Source organism: Canis lupus, chromosome 8 (assembly GCF_048164855.1).
Source record: "Canis lupus baileyi chromosome 8, mCanLup2.hap1, whole genome shotgun sequence".
NCBI lineage: Eukaryota > Metazoa > Chordata > Mammalia > Carnivora > Canidae > Canis > Canis lupus.
Window position 1 is genome coordinate 65,129,379 of NC_132845.1, and position 12,599 is coordinate 65,141,977.

The window sequence follows — 12,599 nt, forward strand, 5'->3', positions numbered from 1 at the left end:
CTCCGGAATCTGAGAGCGATAGCGTTTCTCCAAATAAACCGCCAATAAATCAGCTCCCGGGGCCGCCTGCTGAAGAGCTCTGCTGACCTTGGAGACTGGTTTTCCTGCTTGGACCCCCTCTGAGGCAGAGCCTAGGGACAGGCCACAGCGCCGGCCGCGTGTCCCTCTCCAGAGAGGCGCGAGAGGGGGTGGCCAGGGGCTCGGGTGGGCAGTCGTTGTGGCACTGTGTGCCCAGAGGGTGCGGGAGAGGTTTGGAACTGGGGGGCCATGGTTACCTGGGGGGGCTAGGGTACCTGGTTGGTAGGGGTTCTGGTGGGAACTGGCTGCTCTGGGGGAGGCTGACCTGTGCCCATTAAGTGACTGGGGTGCCCACACTGTTCTGGGATGAACAAGGCCTTTTTGGGGGCCTCCTTTGTCTGGGTGTGCCTGGGTGTGCTCTGCAGGCGAGTTTGTGCGTGTGTGACTAATGGGATTTATGTATGTCAGTGCCAGGGTGACGAATGGAGGGCTTGGCAGCACGTGTGTGGCGGGAGGAAAGGGCAGCACCAAGATGGGGAGTCAGGCTGCCTCCTGCCTAGTCTTTAGGGGTTCACTTCTCTGACCGCCAGTTCCCAGCTTTGGGCCTCTGAGCACCCCCTGGCAGGCCTGTGTGTGCTGAGATTTCTAGAGCAAATTCCACCGCAGCCCTGTCCCCCCTCCACCCACAAGGTACCTTGGTCCCCTCCCACAACCCTGACCCAGTCTGCGCCTGCAGACCCAAGCTGGCCCTTCCCTGTCCAAGGCAGACAACTCCCAGTTTCTTTTCCATTCCGGAAAATTCTTTTGATGCAAACTAGCCCTTGCTTCATGCCAGCTTCGACAGTCCTCTGACTTTGGTACCAAAGCGCCCATTTAACAGATGAGAAACCCAAGGAGAGGTGACGAGCTACACAGCTAAGAAGCAACAGCAGACACCCTCAGCTAAGCCAGGCAAGGGGATACCAATGTGGAGCTCCAGCATCCCTGGAAGCCTCCAGCCAGCCTGACGGAGACTAGGGTGGAGAACTACACTAGTCCACCCTGCCACCCCATTTACTGCCCTTCCTCATCAATCCCCTCTACTCCCTGGGGCCTCGGTCCTGCCCTCACCTAGGGGGAGGTGACAGAGGTCAGAGGTCAGTGGGAGTCCTTTGGGCCTGGGGTATGGGGGAGGTGGAGGTCAGGTCCTTTCTGGGAGGAGGGTCACATTCCACACTCCAGGGCTGGTGGGGGCTGCAGACAGGAGTTTAGGAGAGCTGACCCTGGGTCTCCCACACCTGCTGTAGACTCTGGCTCAGGACACACCTGCAGGATCACATTTCCCATCTCCCTTAGGGTCTCCTGGTGTCTGAATGCTCTTGTGTTATGGCTGCTCAGGCTGCACAGGCATCCTGCCCCGTGTCGTAGACACACTCATCAAAAGAGTCCCTGCAACCCAGAGAAATGGGGTCTTCCTAAGGGCACCCAGCCAGGGGGGCAGCAAGCAAGCCGAACCGGTTTCTGCCCAGCCGACCGCCTCCTGTGCTCCTCACTGGTGTTCCATGGCCCACGGTGGCATCTCAAGAGGGGACAGCAGCACCTAACATCCTCCTTCCCAGGCGTCCAGGGAGCCTCCCACACCCACAGGCTCCCAGGACCCGTGTCTCTGCCTCTCTCACTCGCTCATGCTCTCTCGCGCTCTCTCTCTCTCTCTCACACACACACACACACACACACACACAATGTGTCTCTCCACCTCCCTCTTTTTTTTTTTTTTTTTTTTAATTCTTCTTTGGCATTTTCTTTCAAGCAGAAAATAAAAACATTTCCCATGGCTACAGCTTTGAAAGCTTCCCTCTTCTGCCTCTCTCTCGCTCCCACCCCCATGTGGATCCATTTCTAGAGTCAGCAGAAAGTCAAAAACAAACCCTGAAGATCAAACCTGACAGCAGCCCCCCTTCGTGCAGCCCTCCACTTTCTCTACATGTCTTAGCCTGTCTCCACCCTGGAGATGAACAGGAGGCAGCCCCCGAACACATGCACAAATGCACTCACATACCTTCTGTGGCCACAGGCAGTCTCTTAAGAACCTTCTAGAGCCACCCCTGCCAGAAAGGCCTGCTTAGATCAGTTCCTTCTCCCAGAAATGTCTGGGTTCTCCCTCATGCTCCCCTTTCCAGCCCTGCTCACCTGGCCCCGCTCCATCCAACCCTCCTCTGCTGACGGTTGTGGGTTGAATACCCCCAAAACTCATATGTTCAAGGTCTGGCCCCAAGATTTCAAAGTGTGACCTCATTTGGAAACAGCATCCTTAGGATCCCTGGGTGGCGCAGCGGTTTAGCGCCTGCCTTTGGCCCAGGGCGGGATTCTGGAGACCCGGGATCGAATCCCACGTCAGGCTCCCGGTGCATGGAGCCTGCTTCTCGCTCTGCCTGTGTCTCTGACTCTCTCTCTCTCTCTCTCTCTGTCTCTCTCTCTGTGACTATCATAAATGAATAATAAAAAAAATTAATAAAAAAAAGGAAACAGCATCCTTGCAGATGTAATTGGTTAAAGTGAGGTCACACTGGGGGAGGGGCCCCTAATGCAATATGACCAGGGTCCTTATAAAATGGGGGTCACAGGTACAGGGGGGATCCTGAAAAGACAGAGACAGAGCCAGCCACCTAAGGAGACAAAGGGAGAGGCATGGACCAGGCCCCCTCACAGCCCCTGAAGGAACCCACCCCGCCCAGACCTTGATCTTGGACTTCTAGCCTTCAGAACTGAGAGATAGTAAATCTCTGTTGTTTGAGCCACTCACCCTGTGGTCCTTTGTTGTGGCAGCCCCAGCACACTACAGCATCCCAAATTTAAGTGACCACAAGTGTCAGGTGGGAAACAAGTGGGCAGAAGTAGGAGAGTGTCTAGAGAGTACCGCTTGTCACCGTCCCCACCAGTGGCCCCCAGGGGTACCAGATCTTCATGGTTCGCAGCAAGCTGGTGCGTCAGTTAGAACAAGGTAGGTTATCCTGCAGTGACAAAAATCCCTAACGTCTCAGTCTTAGCACAACACAGAAAAATGTATTTTCCCTGACACATCGTCCGCTCTGAGCCTGGGCAACAGTCCAGGGCAGCTGCCCTCCACGTGGTGGCTCAGCACCCAAGCCACTTAGGTGCTATCAGTGGTCCACCTTGATGTGAGACCATCACAGGGAAGGGAAGATCATCGAACTGGGGGTTTTACCACCAGAGACCAGAAGTTTTACATGGCACTTGTGCTCACCATCCATGTGATCACACCCAACTAAATGGTGCTAGAAGGTGGGTCTCCTTCGCCCGCCCATGCCCAGGAAGGACAGGAGATCCTGACATGGGTGAGCACAGGCAATGTCCACCACACCTCTCCCGATCTGTTGGCTTTTCTTTTCTTAAGATTTTTTAAAGCCATCTCTATACCCAATGTGGGGCTTGAACTCACAACTCCAAGATCAAGAGTCTTGTGCTCTACCAACTGAGCCAGCCTGGTGCCCCCTAACCTTGGCACTTTCTTAAAAATCGTGGTAAAATATACATAATATAAAATTTACCGTCTTAACCATTTATAAGTGCGGGGCTCGGTGGCATTAAATATATTTCCTTTTTTTTTTAAGATTTTATTTATTTGACAGAGAGAGAGCACAAGAGGGGGGAGCAGCAGGCAGAGGGAGAGGCTCTCTGCTGAGCAGGGAGCCCGACATCCGGCTTGATCCCAGAACCCCGGGATCATGACCTGAGCCGAAGGCAGATGCTTCACCAACCAAGCCACCCAGGCGCCCCAGTACATTCCCATCTCTGTGCAGCAATCCCCACCATCCATCTCCAGAACCTTTCCATCATCTCAAATTGAAATTCCATCCCCATGAGGCAGTTCCCACCCCCGCCCCTAGCCCCCACACCCACCCTCCCACTTTGTGTCTCTGTGAATGTGACTCCTCTGAATACTACACGTAAGTGGAATTATACAGTATCTCTCCCTTTTGTGTCTGGCTTATTTCACTTGGTATGTCTTCAAGGTTCATCCACGTTGGAGCAGGTGTCAGAGTGTCCTTCCTTTTTAAGGCTGAATAATATCCCATTGTACGGCTGGACCACGTTTTGTTTATCCATGAGTCTGTTGATGGACACTTGGGTTGCCTCTACCTTTTGGCTATTGTGAATAAAGCTGCTAGGAACAGATAACTCTTCACGTCTCTGCTTCTAGTTCTTTGGGGTATAAATCCAGAACTGGAATTGCTGGATCATATGGCATTTTTAAGTTTAATTTTTGGAGGCACCTCCATGCTGTTTTCCACAGCAGCTGTACCATTTTATATTCCCACCAACCGTGTATAAGGGTTCCAATTTCTCCACATCCTCGCCAACACTTGTCATCTCATATATGTGGGGGGTTTTTTTAGTAGCCATCCTAATGGACGTGGGGTGGTATCTCATTGTGGCTTTGATTTGCATTTCCCTGTTGATGAGTGATGTTGAGCATCTTTTCGGGTGCTCATTAGCCATTTGTAGATCTTCATTAGAGAAATGTCTGTGCATGTTTGCCCGTGTTTAGCGTTTTTAACTGTTGTTTGTTTTGTTTTCTATCTTTGGCACTATTTTTAACACTGTGCTGACCAAAATGGAAGCACTTGAGTGGGCCACCTGCTGGTCCCTGGTTTGCAAGGCCTCCTGGAGGTTCTACTCAGACCACCCGGGGGTCCGTCCTGCTCCCCCGACACTCCTAATGGTCAGCGTCCTCCTGAGGCCGCACTCTGCTCAGTTCCTTGTGTTTACCCACTCCTGTTTGTTAAACAAACACTCACCAGACAATTTGGCCAACAAAGAACCTTGAGTGTGACCAGCACAGAAAGGAGGAGCCGAGGGCCCAGGAGCAGGGCAGGGGCCAGACCAGACAGGGCCTTGGTCCACAGGAGGAAAAAGAAGTTGTAAGGAGTCGGTACCCAAACCCCTTAAATGAAAGATATCCTGAGGGGGACACCTGGGTGGCTCAGCGGTGGAGTGTCTGCCTTTGGCTCAGGTTGTGATCCCAGAGTACCAGGATCGAGTCCCACATCGGGCTCCCTGCATGGAGCCTGCTTCTCCCTCTGCCTGTGTCTCTGCCTCTCTCTCCTTGTGTCTCTCATGAATAAATAAATAAAATCTTAAAAAAAGAAAGAAAGAAAGATATCCTGAGGCCCACAGCTAGAAAGCCCAGAAATAGAACACCCGTGGGTATGTCTGGACAGAGCCCGTTTTCTCTCTCTCTCCCCTTCCCCCACCCTCCTCCTTCTCCCTCCTCTCCTGAGTTCAAGTTCTGGCTCTGCCACCTACTTGATGTGTGACATTTGCAAAGCCCCTCCCTGTCTCAGCCTCAGTGTGCCTGTTGACCTCTCTCCCTGTCTCTGTATCTTTGCACATCCTGCCCACTGGCACACACCAGGTCACAAGCCCGGTTCCAGATGATACAATGCCACACTGTGGGGCACCACAGAACCTGGCCTTCCCAGGCTACTGTCCTGACACATCATAACCTCTGACAATGGCCACACAGTGTCTCCCTGCTGCAGTGTGACCTTGACATTCCTCCCATTCAAGGTGGAGTCATAAGTCATAACAAGATGCATAGCTTCCAAGGCCAGGTCAAGTCACTCTTGTGTGTTAGGATGCTCACGTGGAACCCTGAGCCAGCAGGTGAGAAGCTGGATTGCCCAAGGCCACCAAACCATAAAGAAACTCCTACACGCTGAGGCCACGTATAGTTTCTCCAGGGGACAAGCAGCTTTCGCGAGGTTCTCCCCACAGCCAGCACCGACTCCTGGGTGTGCTTGTGTAAGCAAGAGAAAGAAAGGAGCCTCCTCAGAACTGCATGAGTGAGGCTCAGGGGCTCTGTGACAGCCCAGGTCACACACTGGGTGGCCAAGTGGGGGCTAGAACTCAGTTCTGTTTGCCTCTGCCAGACTACCTTCACTGGTGAGTGCTTGAATGACCACAAAAGGAAATGGCCTGTACTATGGAACCAGTCAGCCTGGGTTCAAGTCCTGGCTCTGCCACCTGCTTGATATGTGATATTTGTAATGTCACTTCCACTCTCTGAGCCTCAGCTTACCTGTTTGCGAAATGGGGCTAACATACTTCTTTCCTGGGATCAAGTGAGGGTGTGTGTGTGCCTATATTGAGCATGCAGATGGTAGCCAATGCGCTCATCTTTCTGAACACTAGCAGGTGTTCAGATAGCCAAGGGGGCCTGGAAGCCCTGCTCCAGGGTGACCACTACCCCACTCCCTCCATTAGTGATGCCTGGGTACCAAGCAGGTGCTCAGCCCAGTCCCCAGGCTACTGCCCCAATGCTTCTTGACCAGGACAGGGCCAAAGCCACCTGCATGGCTTTCCCCTGGCTGCCACAGCAAATGGCTACACGCTGGGTGACTTTATACAACAGATACTTCTTCTCTTACAGTTTAGGAAGACAGACATTCAAAATCAAGGTGTCAATGCAGTTGGTTCTCTCTTGAGGGCTATGGTGGAGTCTGCTCCAGGCCTGTCACCTTGTGTCCGGTGGTGGCCAGTGCTCCTGAGTCCTCCTGGACGTGAGTCTGGGCCACTCCAACCTCTGCCACTGCCATTACACAGCCACCGCCCCTTTCCAGGTCTATCTTCACATGGCAGTTCTCCTCTCCACGTGGGTCAGGCTCTCTGCCTCTTCTCCTTTTCTTATAAAGACATCAGTCATATTTGATTAAAGGCCTGCCATAGTCCAGAGGGACCTCATCTCCACTGATCACATCTGCAATGACCCTATTTCCAAATAAGGCCACGTTCTGAGCTTCCAGAGGTCAGCACTTTAACATGTCTTTCTGGGGCATGCAATTCAATCCACAACACAGACCTGGGGCCCCCCCACCCCCCACCCCATCCCATCACCAGGACGCAGCTGAAGCCCCTCCCTCAGAAGGAGTGGGTCCTCCAGCCCTGCATGAGGCAGAGAAGGAGACTTTGGTCTCATGCCGTAGGGGCAGTTCTGGCCACCAATCCCCAGCCCCCAGCACACATTCCCTGGCACGTGCCCTAACTGGAGCGATGGCGACCCAGAGCCGCTGTGACTCCGGGGGCTGCCCTAGCCCATGTTAGTCTTCTCGGGCTGCGGTAACAAAGACCAGGCACCTGACCTACAGGCACTCATTTCTTTCTGTTCTGGAGGCCGGAAGTCCAAGGTCAAGGTGCACACAGGGTTGGCTTCTCCTGCGGCCTCCCTCCATGGTGTGTAGACATTGTCTTCTCTCCATGTCTTCCGTGGTTGTCCCCCTGTGCGTGTCCGGGTCCTAACCTCCTCTTGTCACAAGGACACCAGTTCTATCGGATGAAGACCCACCCTAGTGGCCTCCTTTTACCGTAATTACCTCCTTAAAGGTCTCGTCTCCAAATACAGATGTGTTCTGAGGTCTGGGGGCTAAGATGTCATCGTATGTATCTCGGGGGACATAATTCAGCCTGCCTTAGTCTGTTTGGGCTCCTATAACAAAAATATGTAGACCGGGGCCCTTTTTTTTTTTTTTAAGATTTATTTATTTATTTATTTATTTATTTATTTATTTATTTATGATAGAGAGAGAAAGAGAGAGAGAGAGAGGCAGAGACACAGGCAGAGGGAGAAGCAGGCTCCATGCAGGGACACGGGACTCTATACCAGGTCTCCAGGATCACACCCCGGCCGAAGGCAGTGCTAAACTGCTAAGACACCAGGGCTGCCCTAGACCGGGGCTCTTAAACAACAGACAGGTATAATTCTAGAGGCTGGAAGCCCAAAATCAAGGCATCGGCAGACTCAGTGTTTGATGAGCACCTGCTTCCTGGCTGTTTTTTCACTGTGTGGTTATGTGACAGAAGGGACAAGAGGGTTCTCTGGGGCCTCTTTTATGAGGGCACTAATCCCACTCATGAGGGCTCCGCCCTCAGGAACTAATCACCCCCCAAAAGCATCACCTCCTAATACCATCACATCAGGGGTTAGGATCTCCACATATCGATTTCGGGGGGCAAAAACATTCAGTCCATAATCCAGCCCACACCAGAGGCCCTCTGCTTTATTATCACCCTCTCCCCCATGTTCAACCCAGTAGACCTCAGTGGACATCCACCCAGTGAACAAATGAAATGAATAATTCTGGTAGGATTTTGAAGGATGCATAGAAGTTTGCTAGGCAGAGAAGGCAGAGATAGACATTCCAGGCTGAAGCCTAGAGGGCCTGCCTGGCTCCCTGCTGGGCCTGAGGGAGGGGGAGAATCAGGCACGACCCCCCCATCCCAGGTGACTGGCCACCTTAGGTCAGCACAGGTGGCAGTGGCCCTGTGCTACCCTGCTGACTTCCTACCCCTGAGCCAAGACCCATCCAGCCTCCACAAGGAGCAGGGCTCCAGCACCTTTGCCCACAGGAGCCCAGCTTAGATGATTCTAGGTATCTCTTTTCCCCTTCACGCCTGGGTGGGTTGAGCGGAATTTATTCAAACTTGCTTTTTATTGGTGTTTTTGTTGAAAGCCCAGGAATTATTCATGGCTGGTTTCGGTTCTCTTCTGGCAATGACCGCATCTTTGTTTACAAGGTACAAATTATGTGTCAGTTCAATTCACCGTCAATTGAAGTCTGCCCCCAAGCATCAAGCAATGGAGGCTCAGAATGCTCTAGAAGCCAAGTCTGGCTGGAGGCAGCAGGGGCCTGCGTGTGTCATGGTCCTCGAAGTCATTAGGGACAGGGGACAAGGAAGGGATACAAGGGAGGTGACTGGGAAATAAATCCGACCTCTGCCCCTTCTCCTCTGTAAGCCTGATTGGGCTCAGTCTTCCCATATAAAAATGGGAAGGAGTATTTAGCACATCCACGTTGCTTTCCACATTATCACCTATGCCTAGCTGAGTGTGGCACACGGGGCCCTCTGTGAGGCCTAAGGCAGGGAGCAGAGATGCCAAAGGAAATGAGAAATGAAAACAGAGGGTCAGCCTCTGCTCCTCTGGCCTCCCAGGGGTGGCGATGTGAGAACATGGCCCTAGGAGATTTTGAGACTCCTCCTATTAAAAGGTGAGTTTTGGGACGCCTGGGTGGCTAAGGGGTGGAGCGTCTGCCTTGGGACCAGGGCGTGATCCTGGAGACCCAGAAGAGTCCTGCTTCGGACCCCCTGCAGGGAGCCTGCTTCTCCCTCTGCCTGTGCCTCTGTGTGTCTCTCATTAATTAATAAATAAAATAGTAAAAAAAAAAAAAGAACCAACAGTGTGCCATGGAGGGTCTGAGCCAGGCCTTCTAAAACTGGCATCTTTTGCTTCTGGTCTCTTGGGGTGACACTCCTGGAAGCCAGCTGCCACACTGTACAGAGGCCCCAGCAGTCCCCTGGAGAAGGCCGCGTGGAGGGGACCCCCCGTTGCCAGCTTGCATCCACGGGTGGGCCGCGCACGCATGTGAGCCACCTTGGAACGCGCCCCGGGGGGTGCCTCGTGGAGCAGGTGCAGCGTCGTTGCCGAGATCCGCTCAAATTGCAGACTCACAGCAAAATAAATGGCTGTCGTTTCTGAGCCACCAGTAACGGGGCGGTTGGTTATGCAGCAACAGAAAAGTCAAACATGGGATTCAGCTGAGAATAATTTTGTAGGATATGTGTACTACACCTCCCGTGGGGGCCTAGACCCCTCCACATACCCATTGCCTAGACTCACCCTGTGGGCTTCCCTGCAGTAGTCAGCTGGTAAATGTTCAACGACAGGTTATCAGTGGTGTCCGGGAAGGAGGCCCCCTGATTTGTAGCATCTGCCAGGCTCCGTGGTATAAATACTCCTGAATCATCATCGCTGGCCTCCGTGGAGGCCCAGCCTCCTGTTCACCAGCCTCCTCAAGGCCAAGCACTTCCCGGGTGCCCAGCGGGACCTGAGACTCCAGACCTACCTGGTCCCCTGTGAGCTACCAAGATCCCAACATCCAGCTCTTGCACGTTTGGTTGTGGGAACATGGGATTCGGGGACCCAGCTCTCCCTGGGCATCAGGACATCAGGCCATTCCCCACACTTCCCACCTCCAGCTGGTCTGGGCCTGCCAGAGACACACTGGTTCACACCCGGGTCCCTGCCCTCGGGCAGCCCCTCACTCTGGGGGGAGAGAGATGCGAGGCAGATTCTAGGATGATGATACAAAGAAGGCCAGCTGGTCTGTAGAGCCTGCCGGGAAGGCCCGAAACACAAAGTGGAGGGCCGACAACAAGAACATCCCATGGGGAGGCAGAGCAGAGGGTTTTTAATCCTGTTCCCTGTCAAATACAAACATCATACATGCTTCTGTAAAGCACAAGAGTATTGGGGTGACCATGGGGTCTCTGCTGGTCACAGCGTGGGCCCTTCCCAACCTTTCTCGTGGCCGAGTCCTACAGGTAGGATCTGTAGGTTTGTGTTGCACCTGCCAGGCCTCCAGAACAGAGCAGTAGTGCCCTTACCTGCCTGCGGGTCCAGACCCACACCCTGTATCCGCTTGCTCAGGCTGCTGAAACAAATGCCACCCCCAGGGGATGCTCAAGCAACAGAAGTGTCTTCCTGGCAGTTCTGGAGGCTGGAAGTCCAAGACCCAGGTGTCAGCAGGGCTGGTTCCTCCTGAGGCCTCCGTCCTTGGTGTGTAGATGGCCGCCTTGTCTCTGCGTTCTCACGTGGCCTTCCCTCTGTGCGTGTGTTCTGGTCCCTTCTTATGAACACACCAGTCAGACGAAAATAAGGTCCAGCCTAATGACCTCACTTGCCTTAAGTGCAAGCCCATGTGGCTCAGCAGTTTAGTGCCACCTTCAGTCCAGGGCCTGATCCTGGAGACCCAGGATCCAGTCCCACATCAGGCTCCCTGCATGGAGCCTGCTTTTCCCTCCGCCTGTGACTCTGCCCCCCCCCCCCCAATAAATAAAATCTTTAAAAAAAATTTTAATTACAATTGAAATGCAGTTAAGATGCAGTCACATTGGGTTTTTATTTATTTATTTACTTATACACTGGATTTTAGAGTGGGCCCTTATCCAATAACTACTATTCTTTTAAGAAGTAGGAGCTTTGGATAGAGACACCCACACTGAGGAAGGAGCCACATGCCCACAGAGACAGACATCAGGGTAAGGGTGTGTGTACAAGCCACCCACCACCAGACACTGGGAGAGGGCCATGGGAATGGGTTCTCCCCTAGGGCCTGCAGAGGGAGCATGTAACCAAGGTCTTCTGGCTTCTGGAATTGTGAGAAAATACATTTCTCAGCCACTAACTTTGCATTGATTTGTTAGGGAAGCCCCAGGCAATTAGTACAGCGCCTGATTCTGGCTGGATCAGCCTCTGGGACCTGTTCTTCCTAGCTTACACATCCCCCCAGCTCCTCCTCCTCATCCTCTGGACCTGTCACCCAGAGGAGCTTGGAGCCTGGCCCAGAAGGTAGACAGGCACCCAACCAAACAAAGAATGGGGTGGTCAGTGCAGATGGCCATCAACACACAGAGAGGACTTTCCTTCTGCCACTGACAGTTCCGGGGCTTGGTCGATTCTTGGTGCACTCAGGGGCAGGTCACCAAGCGAGGATCCCAGTAGCCTAGGGCCACCATGCTGCAAGGAAGCCCAGGCCACACGGACGCCACCAGGAGGTGCCCCAGCCCACAGCCCTGCCTGAGCCGCCCCCCGCCCCCCCCCCCCCACTAGCGTCACTTGCCTGTGCCATCAGGCTCCCTGGATCCAGGCCTGCATGCTCTCAGATGACCGCAGAGCCCGGGGTCATCTGACGGTTGCCACGTGACAGACCACAGGTGGGAACCGTGCTGAACATCTTCCCGATTTCCCGATCCACAAAATCCTCAGCTAAAAAAAGATAGTACAAAGTGGCTACGTGTTGTACCAATTTGTTACACAGCAGTGGCAACTAGAACAGCCACTGTTCTAGTGGGACAATGCTTACGGTGTGGGACAATGCTTACGAAGGGTGGAGGCTGCCTGCCAGGACGGGCCCCATAGAACACCTTGCACCCCGCCCTGGCTGGGAGAACCTTCTCTAGTCTGACCTGCCAACACACGACAGCCCTCTGGGAGCGCCTCCCGTGGCTTGCCGTGGCTGCCACTCCTGGGGGAGAGAGGCCCCACCTCCATCACGGCAGGGCCTCGGTGGGAGCCAGGGGCCACGGGGCTCTGGGCTCGCTCCTTGCCCACACCAGCTGCTGCCACTCCAAATACCTGCCCTGCCCACGGCGCCCCAGATGCAGGCAGAGGGGCCCAGACAGGCTGGCCAGGGGCCCCGGTGACCACACAGCCACCATGCCTTTATTCTGTCTGCTGTGCAGCCCTGCCCGCCTGGCTCCTTTCAGCCTCCTTAAAATTGGTGTTTAAACATGGGGCACCTGGGTGGCTCAGTGGTTGAGCCTCTGCCTTTGGCTCAGGTCATGATCCTGGGGTCCTGAAATCGAGTCCCAACACAGGGCTTCCCGCAGGGAACCTGCTTCTCCCTCTGTCTCTGTCTCTGCCTCTGTGTGTGTGTTTCTCATGAATAAATAAATAAAATCTTTAAAAAAAATGACGCAGAGACCCTGAGCCTACCCAAAGACAGCAGAGACCCACACGCACA

The 12,599-nt window shown here is 53.7% G+C and overlaps 1 protein-coding gene across 1 annotated transcript in view; it reads right to left on the reverse strand.

Annotated features, from left to right (window-relative positions):
* Positions 1 to 11,686: 11,686 nt before the first annotated feature.
* Positions 11,687 to 12,599, reverse strand: part of FBXL18 (F-box and leucine rich repeat protein 18) — a 66,334-nt gene continuing 65,421 nt past the window's right edge. Inside the window, exon 5 of the mRNA XM_072836886.1 lies at positions 11,687 to 11,842. Within this exon, the coding sequence (XP_072692987.1) occupies positions 11,839 to 11,842 (4 nt within the window). The 3' untranslated portion in view covers positions 11,687 to 11,838. The remainder of the gene's footprint in view (positions 11,843 to 12,599) is intronic.